The following is a 14,623-nucleotide window of genomic DNA, read 5'->3' as shown; positions in this document are numbered from 1 at the left end:
ATTTTCTCTAAGATCAGGCACAAGACAGGTGTCACACTTGCCACATTTATTCAACACAGTATTGGAAGTCCTCACCACAGAAAACAGACAAGAAAAAGAAAGAAAAGAAACCCAAACTAGAAAAGAAGTTAAATTGTCACTGTTTGCAGGAGACATGGGAGAAGGCAATGGCACCCCACTCCAGTACTCTTGCCTAGAAAATCCCATGGACGGAGGAGCCGGGTAGGCTGCAGTCCATGGGGTAGCTAAGAGTGGACACGACTGAGCGACTTCACTTTCACTTTTCACTTTCATGCATTGCAGAAGGAAATGGCAACCCACTCCAGTGTTCTTGCCTGGAGAATCCCAGGGACGGGGGAGCCTGGTGGGCTGCCGTCTATGGGGTCGCACAGAGTCGGACACGACTGAAGCGACTTAGCAGCAGCAGCAGCAGCAGCAGCAGGTGACGTGATACAATAGATAGAAAATCCTAAAGACATTACGAAAAACTATGAGAACCAATATGAATTCAGTAAAGCTTCAGAATACAAATATACAAAATACAGAAACCTGCTGCATTTTTATATACTTAACAAAAAACTACAAGAGAAATTAAGAAAACAATCACATTTATAACTGCATCAAAAAGAGTAAAATATCTAGGAATAAATCAAACCAAAGAGGTAAGAGACTCATACTCTGAAAACTCTAGGATACTGATGAAAGAAAGGGAAAGATATACTGTGCTCATGGATTAGGGGAATTAATACTGTTAAAATGGCTATACTATATCCAAAGCAGTCTATATACTTAATGCAGTGCCTATCAAATTCTAATAGTGTTTTTCATAGAACTAGAAAAAATTCTGTAATTTGTAGGGAAACAAAAAAGGAACCCAAATAGCCAAAACAATCTTCAGAAAGAAGAACAAAGCTGGAGGTACCATGCACTCCAATGTAAAAATACACTACAAAGCTACAGTAACCAGCAGTATGGTACCAGCACAAAAGACACACAGATCAATGTAATAGCATAGAACCCAGAAATAAACTGCCATTTTTATGGGCAACTAATCTATGACAAGGGAGGCGAGAATACACAATGGGAAAAGACTGCCTCTTTAGTAAATGGCGTTGGGAAAACTAAACAGCTAAAAGCAAAAAAGTGAAACTGGACCATTTTCTCACACCATACACAAAAATAAATTCAGAATAGATTAAAGACTTAAATGTCACAAAGGAGGAAAGAATATACAATGGAGAAAAGACAGTCTCTTCAGCAAGTGATGCTGGGAAAGCTGACAGCCACATATAAAAAGCAGTAAAGTTAGAATATTCCCTCATAGCCTACCCAAAAATAAACTCAAAATGGCCTTAAAGACTTAAATATTAAGACATGATGCCGTAAAACTCTTAGAAGAGAACATGGGTAAAATATTCTTTGACAAAGAGTAGCAATGTTTTCATATGTCAGTGTTTCAAAGCTACAGAAATACAAACAAAGGGGACCTAATCAAATTTACATGCTTTTGCACAGCAAACTAGACTATAAATGAACAAAAAGACAACCTACAGACTGGGAGAAAATCTTCACAAATGATGTGACTAATGACGATTTCCAAAGTACATAAACAGCTCATACAACTCAGTAAGAAAAGAAAAACAAATAACACAATCAAAAAATTGGGCAGAAGACCTAAACAGACATTTCTCCAAAGAAAACATACAGATAGCCAAAAGGCCCATGAAAAGATGCTTCTTTGCTAATTATTAGAGAAATGCAAGTCAAAACTATAATGAAGTAACATCCCACACTGTTCAGAATGGCCATGATTAAGAAGTCTACAAATAATAAATGCTGGAGATGGTGTGGAGAAAAGAGAACCCTCCTATACTGCTGATGGGAATATAAGTTGTGCGGCCACTATGGAAAATAGTATGGAAGTTCCTTAAAATGCTAAAAATAGAGTTACACTGGGCTTCCAAGGTGGCTCAGTGGTCAAGAATCCACTTGCTAATGCAGGAGACATGGGTTCGATCCCTGGGTTGGGAAGATCCCCTGGAGAAGGAAAAGGCAACCCACTCCAGTATTCCTGCCTGGGGAATCCCATGGACAGAGGAGCCTGGTGGGCTACAGGGGTCGCACAGAGTGGGATACGACTGAGCCTGCACACAAGACTGAGCATGGACACAGAGAGTTACACTAAGGTCCATCAATCCTACTCCTGGGCAGATATCCAGAGAAAACTAATTCAAAAAGACACATGCACACCAATATTCACAGCAGCACTGTTTATAACAGCCAAGACACAGAAGCAATCTGAAAGTTCACAGACAGATCAACTGGTAAGGAGGTGGTATATACACACAACGGACTCTACTCAGCCATAAAAAGGATCATGCCATTTGTAGCAACGTGGACACAACCAGAGAGTATCATCCTAAATGAAGTAGACCAGAAAAAGACAAGGATTATATAAACCACTTATACATGGAATCTCAAACACGACACAAACTCACTCACAAAACAGAAACAGACATGGGGTCACAACGAGTCAGACACGAGCACACATGCAAGCAAGCAACCTATTTTCCCAAAAGATACCAATTCACACTAATAAATATACACAGATCCTATATTTGCTAGCAGTGGATTTTCTTCTTACGTTTCCTAACATAAGTAACAGCTCAACATAACTAAGAATGTGGAACTTTTACCCACAGCTGCTTACAAACTGTTTTTCTCCTGTTGTGAGTTGTGCACTGCCATCAGCTTATCCACAGATGCTCTGAATGGTCTTCTTCCAAATTACACAACACAAGAGTACTTTACCTGCCCTATATCTACCTGCTTCAAACTTTAAAAAATTTTTTCAGTGGTCAATTTCAGGCTGAAAAAAAGAAAAAAAAATGTTCTAGTAACTGAGAATTTGTAAAAAGTCCATGTTTTCCCCATGTAAAAGTTTCTTGATTGATTCTAGTATCTTATTATTATAATAATATTATAATGATATAATATTCTAATTAAATGCTATATTTAAAATACAGACTTACTGGGTAGGGTGGATAGGGAGACTGGGACTGGCATATATACACTGTACGTGTGTGCTCAGTTGCTCAGTCGTGTCTGACTTTGTGGCCCCGTGGACTGCAGCCCACCAGGCTTCTCTGTCCATGGGATTCTCCAGGCTAGTTACTGGAGTGGGTTGCCGTTTCCTACGCCAAGGGGTCTTCTTGAACCAGGGACTGAATTTGAGTCTCCTGTGTCTCCAGCATTGGCAGGTAGATTCCTTCCCGTAGCACCACCAGGAAGTCATATATACACTGCTATGTATAAAATAGATAACTAACGAGAACCAACTGTACAGCACAGGGAACTCCACTCAGTGCTCTGTAGTGATCTAAATGGGAAGGAAACCCAGGGAAGAGGAGACATACACATTTGTGGCTGAATGACTCTGCTGCGGAGCAGAAACTAACACAACACTATAAGGCAAATATACTCTAATTAAAATTTTAAAAAAAAAGCAGAGTTACTAAATGATTTTCAGTTTCATCAAAAATTTTGGTTTTGGGATTTCCCTGGTGGTCTAGTGGTTAGGAATTCAGCTTCCAAAGCAGGGACACTCCTATCCCTGTTGGAGGAACTAAGATCCCATATGCTGCCGGCCAGCTGAGCCTAGGCACTACAATCAGAGAAGCCCACACACCGCAATAAAGAGCCTGCACGCCACGAAAGACCCAGAGCAGCCAAATAAATAAAGCAGAATGTAAAAAAATATTTTGGCTTAACTATGCCACCACTGTATAAGTTTTAAAAATTATGATGACATTACCTTTTCTTCATTTGTTGTAGAAGAATCTGGATCCTTTCTCTTCTTCTTCAATTTTTTATCTTTACTTTGTTTTGTGCCAGAAGTCTGATAAGGCTGCAAATCCACTCGAGAATGAAACTGGTATCGACCACTTTCCACATCACAGTAGTAATAAATTCCAGTGGAGGGATCATAATACAGCTGGTTTTCCTTTCAAAGTGAAGGGAACAGTAAGTTCTATTCATGATGAAATAAAATAGAAAACTAAACTTCCTAGTAAATGTGTTTCTTTAAAGAATTACAGTCTTTTCTGGAAAAAAAAATAAAGATAACATAATAAAAATGCTTGTAATTTTCCAAAATACTTTACCATTCAATATCTCCTCTAGTTTTCCAAGTGTGGAAAATAAATACATTTATATATTAAATTAAATCTCATATAATTGCCAACATTTGACCATGTTTATGCTTACAGAAATAGCAACTTCAGATGGTTCGACAAGAAACCTTTAGAAGTCATGAAAACTAAGATATGCATCAGAAAAAGGTGACCACATAAAAGCAATTTCAGACTCATTATCTATATAATTACATGGTAATGATTTGGTAGTATAAACCCCTAAACCCTCCTCTCAATGTCATAAAACAAAGATGTGCCTCTTACTGTTCACGATTCAAAACTCTGGAGAAAATTTGAAAATAAAATTAAGCTCATGAATACTATAACATAACATTCTATACAAAGAAATCAAACAATTGTCTTCACTAATCAATTCTACACTAAGCAACTACATAAGACTTACTGTATGTAAAGCAGCCATACAATATAGAATTTTGGTCAATTATGGATAAAAACTAGAAAGATAAAATTATAGAATCATCTGCATTTATTAGATACTGGCCAAGATTTAATTGAATAGTCTATATCTTATTTACATCATAAATCCATGCAGATCAGACCTGGAAACATCTGGCAATACACTGAGATTAAGCAACTAAAGCTTCCTGAAAAAGAATTATTTTTCTAAGTGTTGATATTATTGCAATTTACTAATTCATTTTGTAAATCGCTTACAAAAAATATTTATAATTCTCACTATCCTTCTTTTAGCTAAAAAACTGAATGGAAGCTTTAAATCTTTATTTCCAGCAATAACAGAACTTCTACAACTGAAATCTTTTTAATCTGCTACCTTTCAGCCCGAAATACAGACATTTCAAATATGTAAGAAAATTTTTATTTAATTAAAATAAAATGAAAACTAGCAAAATAAAAATAGCGAAACAATGACGCCCCTACTCCAAAGACACACACACAACCTGCAGAATGTAATTAAGCATTTACGGAGGAGATGTCAGGAGGAAAGTTACAGAAAGGAAGGTAGAAGAATGACAAAGACTAATGTCATATACTTAGAAATTGCGTATTTTCCTAGAAACCAACTAACTCATTATTATTTTCTTTGCTAATAAGAGTTTAAACATTTATTTTCTGGGTATTAATTAACATTTTCAATTGGCATACTCCTATGAAAGAAAACCCTCTCTTTACAAAGTATGTACAAAGTACTGTACCAAGTGCAAATGACAAGCTAATGAAATCAATTATCTAACTAAAATATGTACTCTTATCATTATGTTCCCTAGATTAGTTAATAGCAGTTCCTGTAACTGCAATTGTGAATATCTGCTCCCCTTTGTGGCACTCACTACATTCTGTAATTCCTGAACCAGATCATATTTGTAGACCACAGAGGTTGAAGAATGTGGGTATACTGAGTTCCATCATTACTGTCATCAAAACTTGAAAGAATCCAACTAAGCACTAGATCTTCAACAGTCAAAACACTGCATTATAAATAAAGAATTTTATTTTCTGGTTTTGCCCTAGTTAGTGGTTCACTGTATTTCTGATTCCACACTAATTCCCTAGTTCTCACTGTTAACAGATTGATTTTAAGTAGAATGCTTAAAAGACACAGAAAAGAAAACACTAACTATAACACATGCCATAAAGAACTTTTAAAAAAAGACTCCTTTGTGGACTAAAATGAATTCACAAAGATACAGGTATTTGAAACAATTAAAAAAAAAAAAAATTCTCACCCCCAAGCCTAGAACTAACAATGTTACTTGTGTATAAATTCTATGAAAAAATGTTAAGCTCTTAAACATTTTACAAAATGCAGTTTTCACCTCTTTTTATTAATAAATATGCTAACATTTTTGTATGTTACTTTACACGTAAAGGTTATTAGATCTCTCTAAAATAGTCATCTATAATAACACAACTGACTCATCTAATTAAATAAACATAAAAGTATAGTATCATAAGCTATTTTATAAATCTTTATTCTTATCAAGTAGCTCTGAATCAAACAATTTTTACATGCACCTCCCTGCTTTTCTTAATTCAACCTAAGGTTTAATATTAAGCATTCAAGCAGCAAAGAACACAACCATCCAGTATGAAAAGGTCTGAGACACTTACGGAATCATAATAGAATCCAGTACTGTGATCAAAATACAACCCAGTGTTCTCATCGTAACTGAAGCCAGTCTGCGACACAGCAGCTTCTGCCGCAGCTCTCAAACTCTCAGCCAGTGACGAACCTTCTAAGGATGCATTCTCTGTTGCTAACGCAGACGCTGGCTCCTAGATATGGTACAATCATGTCAAATAGGACAAAATCATCCTTAAATAAAAAAGTAGCACAATTTAAAACAATAAATAGACCTATAAACTATTTGGAATATAAGACCTCAGTTTCTGCAATGGAAAGGGATGGCTATCAATTACAATTTGATTGCCTTTAAAAAATATGTCAATTAATTCAAATCTGACCCAGTTTTGAAGACATGAGTGAGTGACTGACCATTATTCAAAAATAAATATCTAATACCATAGGGAAGCGATCCACAAAATACAGACTGAATTATTCTTTACGACAAATGATCAGGATTCTTCAATAGTTACAGGCTCAAAGGGAAACAATTTTAGAAAATAGATGGGTGAGGAAAGCTATGAATTCTATATAACACATTAAGCAGTTGCCCTGTATAAACCTTACGGGATCCTGATTCAAACAAACTGTAGAAACTAATTTATAAAGCATTCTGGGAAATTTGACAATGGCATGATGTTAGACATACAGGAAGCGTTGAAAGAAGCTGGTGTGAGCATGGTATTGTGGTTGTTCAAGATTGTTTGATTGAGTCAAAACATACTGACAAATTTTGCTTTAGTTTATGTGTACCATACTTTTTTTTGGAACACAATAGAGTAGGAAAACAATTACACATAAGTTTTAATTTTTGTTTCTCAAAAAGTGTATAATTTACTACATAATTACAGGATGTTTACAACCCTTGCATATGCTGTGATAAAAGAAGGAACTCTATTTTTCTCCATAACAACAACAAAGAACAAGTTACTGTAATAACAGTTCCAAGTAAAGCACTCTATTACCTGTGAATTCGAGGCAAAATGGTCCTCTTGTCCAAGATTTTCTGTTATATCAGTACCAGCATAAGTATCATTTTCTATGCGTGACTGGTCTTTAGAACTAAAAGTAGAAGCTTCGATATCCTTATCTTCCTGAACTGAGAGTTCAGATGCTTTATTTGGAAGATTAACTTCATTATAGTATGTCTGATAGTAATAATCTATTGCAAAAACATAAAGTGATATCATGTTACAATAGCATATATAAAAAGAATTCCAAAACATTGCCAGCAAACACAAAAGAGCACACATTGCACGCAACTTGTAATTTTACAATTATACACATTTTAACAGATTAAAATGAATAGTGCAAGTAAATCTGCAGAAGTATATATCTTTGATTCTTATGTCACCTTCAGTTACCTGAGCTGTCAAGCTAAAAAGAAAAAAAGGTAAGCAGATTTGGATTTTCCATAGCAAGAGGAAAAAGAGAAAACAGGTAGATAGATTGTGTTCTGTCAAAAAAAAATTAGCAACTCTTAAAAATATCTAACCACATACCTTAGTATCGTTGAATATCAAATGATAATGGAATAAAGACAACATGTCAAGGGCTCAATTTTCCATCAAATTTCAGTCATGATGCTGACTTTTTAAAAAAACATAATATCATAATTTAGCTAAGTTGTGCACAGAATAAACAAGGCAAAATTGATTGGGAAAGACCATTTCTTGTGATTTCTATTTCTTAAAACCCATGTGCTCAGTTATTTCGGAGAAGGCAATGGCACCCCACTCCAGTACTCTTGCCTGGAAAATCCCATGGACAGAGGAGCCTGGTGGGCTGCAGTCCATGGGGTCGCTAAGAGTCAGACACAGCTGAGTGACTTCACTTTCACTTTTCACTTTCATGCATTGGAGAAGGCAATGTCAACCTACTCCAGTGTTCTTGCCTGGAGAATCCCAGGGACAAGGGAGCCTGGTGGGCTGCTGTCTATGGGGTCGCACAGAGTCGGAAACGACTGAAGCGACTTAGCAGCAGCAGCAGCTCAGTTATTTTGCCTCTCAACATCATGCCATTGATGAGGCCAAGATTGTAGGCCCACTCTCCTCCCAGAAGGACCTAAGAGACTGACACTGAACTGAAACTAAGTGGAATACATCAACAAGAAAACACATCCCCTGGCCACAAGTAAGGCCAGACGAGAGGAGACGGTTTACAGCAGAGCAAAAACTACTCAGTGAACCTGCCACTGAAAACACCAGCAATACTATGTATTTATAAGAGTAACAGTAAGTTCTACTTTCCCATCACAAGAGCAAATAGATTATCTGAAAATACCAAGTCATATAGAGAAAAGGCAACTTTGTAACAGCTCTATTTATCTAGAGGTGTATATATATATATATATATATTTTTTTTTTAAGTTTAAAGAAAACGTCACATTAGCATGATTTGAAGGTAAAAGTATTCGGATAGCTTCACTATAAGGTGAATACCTGAGATTGACCAAGGAGGGTGGTTCTCTGTTTGCACTTCTACATCAGACTTTTTATTATCTTCGTTTCTCCCACAATGGAGTATTTTACTGAGCTCTTCTACCTGAAAGAAAAAAAGGCTTTAGGAAAAATAAACCATACAGCAATCTACTAATATGTACATTATTCTCCTAATATTACAGTAATTATTTTTCCTGGTAAAAGTTTGGAGAAGTACCAGTATGGGCTAGTTTCCTTTCAGAAAAACTGAAAATACTATAATTGGCTTTCACCTTTTACATCTGCAAAGGGAGATGTTTTTATTCCTATACTCTCTTGCAAAACCTCAGACTATTCCTTCCAAAAATCAGACTGACTACATTAGTAAGACCCTGTGAACAATTTATTTCTAACAAAATAAGAATGCCTTTATACTAACATTTTAACTGGTCAGCAGCTCTCCCTGAGGAGAAATAAATTACCTAGTACCATTCAGTGTTCTGTACCTGGAATTAACTACTCACTTAAATAATGTCACTCATATACATTAACACACTTTTTTCTTGAAATAGTAATCTTATACCTAAATAAATGGAGCAGAAGGGAACAGAGATGACTGCCTCAGAGGGGCATCTGGGCTCCCTGTGCCTCACTGAAGGTCAAGGCCAGAGCACCAGAGTGTGAAGAACACCCATTGACAGACAAGAGCATCCTTATTAGCAACCTCAGTCAGACAGGGTCTCAATGCAAGACTCAGTTCAACTTAGTTCAGTCCAGTTACTCAGTTGTGTCCAACTCTTTGCGACCCCGTGAACCGCAGCACGCCAGGCCTCTCTGTCTGTCACCAACTGCCGGAGTTCACCCAAACTCATATGCATCAATTCGGTGATGCCATCCAGCCATTTCATCCTCTGTTGTCCCCTTCTCCTCCTGCCTTCAATCTTTCCCAGAATCAGGGTCTTTTCAAATGAGTCACCTCTTCATATCAGGTGGCCAAAGTATTGGAGTTTCAGCTTCAGTATCAGTCCTTCCAATGAACACCCAGGATTTCGTTTAGGATGGACTGGTTGGATCTCCTTGCAGTCTAAGGGACTCTCAAGAGTCTTCTCCAACACCACAGTTCAAAAGCATCAATTCTTCGGCGCTCAGCTTTCTTTATAGCCCAACTCTCACATCCATATGTGATCACTGGAAAAACCACAGCCTTGACTAGACAGACCTTTGTTGGCAAAGTAATGTCTCTGCTTTTTAATATGCTATCTAGGTTGGTCATAGCTTTTCTTCCAAGGAGCAAGCATCTTTTAATTTCATGGCTGCAGTCACCATCTGCAGTGATTTTGGGGCCAAAGAAAATAAAGTCTGTCACTGTTTCCATTGTTTCCCATCTATTTGCCATGAAGTGATGTAACCAGATGCCATGATCTTAGTTTTCTGACTGCCTAGCTTTAAGCCAACTTTTTCACTCTCCTCTTTCATTTTCATCAAGAGGCTCTTTAGTTCTTCTTCACTTTCTGCCATAAGGGTGGTGTCATCTGCATATCTGAGGTTACTGATATTTCTCCCGGCAATCCTGATTCCAGCTTCTGCTTCATCCAGCCCAGAGTTTCTCATGATGTACTCTGCATAGAAGTTAAATAAGCAGGGTGACAATATACACCCTTGACGTACTCCTTTCCTGATCTGGAAAAGTCTGCTGTTCCATGCCCACTTCTAACTGTTGCTTCCTGATTTGCATACAGATTTCTCAAGAGGCAGGTCAGGTGGTCTGGTATTCCCATCTCTTTCAGAATTTTCCACAGTTTATTGTGATCCACACAGTCAAAGGCTTTGGCATAGTCAACAAAGCAGAAATACATGTTTTTCTGGAATTCTCTTGCTTTTTCAATGATGCAATGTGAGATTATGTTCCTTATAAGCATGAAACTAAAATACAAGCTTCCACATATTTTTTTCATGTTACACAGAGGTTAAAAAGAGAAAGGTGGTAAGACTGATTATATACTGATTATCTATGCATTTCATAAATGATCAGATCTGCTGCTACCACCAAAGCTGGAACTAGTGTGAAGCAAGCAAGGCACCAAAGGCACAAAATTTAAGGAGGCACTCACACTTAGGCTCATCAAAGTTTAAGATAGTACCTGACAATCAGTACCCCCTTGAATTTTTCGCCTTAGGCTACTGATCGCCTTGCCCTAATCCTGGTTCTGGCTACTACTACTATTACTGTGAACAAGATAATTTATTTAGCACGTGCTACATTCTAGGCACCGCACTTGGTACTCTGGATGACATCTCATTCATTCTTACAACCACCTTACAAACTGGCTGTCTTAATCCCCATTTTAAACATGAGAAATTTAAAGAGATAAAGTAATTTGCACAAAGTTTCTTTGACTTCAAAGCCTGTACATTTATGTATTTTCCTGCTAGTTCAACTTCAATTCTCAAGCCAATTTTTTACTGCTCCAGATAAACCACTATCTAGTAATTAGCAATGACAGTTAACAAACTCCACCCAACACCAGGGGAGGCTGACTAGAAAGATAGTAAAGAGTCATTACTATCATTAGGAAAGTTACAGCTTTCTGTGCATTTCAATTTTTCATATTAGACAACCATCAAGTTAACACTAATAACCAAAATGCTGGCTCTTCAAAGACTAGCAGAAACATTTTTAGAAATCTCTGTAGCAAGCAGAACTTTCACAATTTAGAATTATAAAAGCATTTTTTTAAGGCTATCAAATTTTGCTCCCCTTTCCCCACAATATTTTAACCGTATTAGTAGTCTCCTGTAGGTGTCCAAGAAATAGCTGTTGAGTAACCAAACACAAATTTTCTATATCATAATATTAACAACTCCATACAATGGTCACAGAAAGTCATTGCAACTCAGCACTTATTTGCATAGCTTATTTGACAAAGCATAACAAAGTCTGATACTGTAATTTTCACCCTACATATGTGGTTTTAGGAAATGTACCAATATATGTCAAAGGACAACAGTTTAACTGAAATTAATAATTACATGTAAATATAACTTGTTGGGAAAGAATGCAATAGCCCCAAAAAATCAAGCTGGAAAATTATGCTGCTTAAAAATTCAAGGGGGTACTGATTCTCAGGTACTATCGTAAACTTTCAGGAGCCTAAGTGTGAGTTCCTCCTTAAATTTTGTGCCTTAGGTGCCTTGTTGACGTCACTCTAGTTCCAGCTTCAGTGGTAGTAGCAGATGTCTGTCAGTTTAAATATTTGCCCTTACTGTATTTTATGGCAAAGAGTTAGCTGTTTAGTGTCTTTAACAAGCAGAGTTCTATCTTCCCGACTTCCACCAGACAACTCAAGATAAATGCCCAGAAAAACCTCACATTAATACCTTCTTGTTGTTTAGCCGCTCAGTCGTGTCTGACTCTTCACGACCCTATGGACTGTAGCCCATTAGGCTCCTCTGTCCATGGGATTTCCCAGGCAAGAATACCGAAGGGGATTGCCATTACCTGCTCCACACGATTTTCCGAACCCCCCTACTCACGTCTCCTGAATTGGCAGGTGGATTCTTTTACCACTGAGCCACCAGGGAAGCCCCCTTACATATCCATAGCGATCAAAACGGTGAAATAGCTTATGGACGCTTAATTTGACTTAACCTTCATCAGTTGGTGCCATCATTCTCATTTTATGGGCAACCAAGGCTCAATTCAAGGCTCAACCAAGGTCGCAAAGAGTCGGACACGACTGAGCGACTGAACTGGAACTGGAAAGCTCAATTTCAGTTCGCCCTTCTAGACAATGATAAATGGGGCTCTGACTGCAATTGGTGCTTTACAAACTCAAAAAGTGATATGGAATATTATAAATGTGCCTACTGCCAAGGGGATTTTACAAGTGAGAATGAAAACTCAAGGTCCTTAAGTTCACTTCACGCCCGGCCGCAACTGCAGCTCACGCATTTCATCTAAACCGAGCACCCCAACTCTTAGGTTTGTTCCAAAGGTTCTTGTAATTAAAATAGCACAACTTTTAACTCTCCCAGGTACTCTCTAAAGCAGTCCAGGGCCCTGCCAGGGAGCCCTCCCGAGGCGATCCCAGCCCTCGAAGGCCTCGCAGCGGGCTGGGTGGGGCGTGGGGCTGGAACCGGAAGGCGCACCTGGGTGCGGAGCTCCTGGTTGTTGCTCTCGGCGCTCTGGTACAGCCGCTCCGTGTGATGCAACAGCTTCTCGATCTCCCGCACTTGTCGCTTGCAGCTCCGCAGCTCGCGTTCCAACGTCTCCACCTTGCGCCTCAGCTGGGCCAGCTCAGGCTCGGGGGAGGGTGGCGGCGACGGAGACAACGAAGGCGGCGGCGCCTCGGAGGCCATGGGGTCCGGCGCGAGGCGGCCCGTGGGCGCGGAGGGGGCTGCGCTCAGACCGAGGTGGACGCCGGCAGACCCGGGAGCCAAGGGAGCGCGCGGGCAGCGAAAGGCGGCCTCAGCTCCGCCCGGCCGCGGCGGCCCCTGGCCATGACGCCCTGAAGCTTGTTCCCTGTAGCCGAGAGGGACTGCGGACAAACAAACAAGGAACAGATAATGGGCACGGCCCAGCCAGGCCGGCTTTCAAACAGTAAAACTTTATTGGTAACTTCCCGTCCAACCGATCCCGTAAGCCGCAGAAACGTTAGACAAATGGGCGGGATAGAGAAGGGACCGAAGCGATCCGGCCGTTTCTCGGCGGAACCGGAAACGATGGTGGGCCAGACGGAAAAGGAAGCGACGGGAACCGAGAAAGGCCTTACGGCGCACAAGCGCGGGCTACCGGGTGGGCGGGGCGGGGGCGGGGCGGGGCGGTACCGAGGGCGTGGAAAGCCAATGCAAAAGCTGCTACAGACTGTAGCCCAGGAGAGAGGAACTAGGTCGAGCATTCTTGCGGGCTTTTACCATCGTAAGCTTTCAAAACGTTTTCAAACTTTTTGCAGAGTTCACTTCCTAGCTGCTTATTTTACAGATAATAGCGAATCTCCAAGAAATTATTTGCCAAGAATTAATGGCTCAAGCGGTAAAGAATCTGCCTGCAATGCAGGAGACACAAGAGACGCGGGTTCCCTGGGTCAGGAAGACCCCCTGGAAAAGGAAAGGGCAACCCACTCCGGGATTCTTGCCTGGAAAATTCGATAGACAGAGAAGCCTGGCGGCCTGCAGTCCATGGAGTCTCTAAAGAGTCAGACACGACTTAGCGACTAAACCAAACCATAGAATTAATACTAAACCAGGACTGAAACGTAGTGTTCTGATGCTCTGCTTGCTTAGTGCTTCTGCAGATTCTGTGAGGTTAGGAACCCCAGTACAAGAAAACAAATTCCTTTAGGTCTGGCTTGCAGAAAGAAGCATCCCTGGTGGGAAAATAAGCAGCAAGATTCTATACAAGCAGGAGAGAAAGTTTTTCTATTACTGTGGATCTATTTGGTGTTTCGTCTACATTAAACTGGCCTTTGCTCATGCTGAGCATGAGCCCTTAAACTGATGAGGGCTTCTTGAAACACACTTCCTTCCTTAGCCAGGGTTATTTAGAATTAGAGCCTGACCTCAGAATGCTGGGCCTGAGCGTTTGGAAGTCAGCTACTACATCTTGTCCGTCTTCTCCCAGGGCTCAGCCCAGTGCCGGTCACAGAGCTGCTGCTGCTAAGTCGCTTCAGTCGTGTCCGACTCTGTGCCACCCCATAGACGGCAGCCAACCAGGCTCCCCCGTCCCTGGAATTCTCCAGGCAAGAACACTGGAGTGGGTTGCCATTTCCTTCTCCAATGTATGAAAGTGAAAGTGAAGTCGCTCAGTCGCATCCGACTCTTCGCGACCCCATGGACTGCAACCTGCCAGGCTCCCCGTCCATGGGGTTTTCCCGGCAAGAGTACTGGAGTGGGGTGCCATCGCCTTC

General features: G+C 39.9%; 1 protein-coding gene across 3 annotated transcripts in view; it reads right to left on the bottom strand.

Annotated features, from left to right (window-relative positions):
- The window catches only part of AGGF1 (angiogenic factor with G-patch and FHA domains 1), a 42,695-nt gene extending 29,274 nt beyond the window's left edge, over window positions 1–13,421 (bottom strand). For all 3 annotated transcript variants that reach the window (XR_011465545.1, XM_005890083.3, XM_070377239.1), the window contains exons 1-5: window positions 12,867–13,421; window positions 8,739–8,841; window positions 7,263–7,459; window positions 6,285–6,449; window positions 3,815–4,003 (exon numbers count right to left, since the gene is read on the bottom strand). Coding sequence is in view for 2 of the 3 variants with exons in the window: in XM_005890083.3 (XP_005890145.1) it covers window positions 3,815–4,003; window positions 6,285–6,449; window positions 7,263–7,459; window positions 8,739–8,841; window positions 12,867–13,076 (864 nt within the window). In the remaining variant the exon portion in view is untranslated. The remainder of the gene's footprint in view (window positions 1–3,814; window positions 4,004–6,284; window positions 6,450–7,262; window positions 7,460–8,738; window positions 8,842–12,866) is intronic.
- Window positions 13,422–14,623: the final 1,202 nt, after the last annotated feature.

The sequence above is a fragment of the Bos mutus genome, chromosome 10, assembly GCF_027580195.1.
Source record: "Bos mutus isolate GX-2022 chromosome 10, NWIPB_WYAK_1.1, whole genome shotgun sequence".
Classification (NCBI taxonomy): domain Eukaryota; kingdom Metazoa; phylum Chordata; class Mammalia; order Artiodactyla; family Bovidae; genus Bos; species Bos mutus.
Note: the sequence above shows the minus strand (reverse complement) of the source record. Positions and strands in the feature narration are given on the sequence as shown.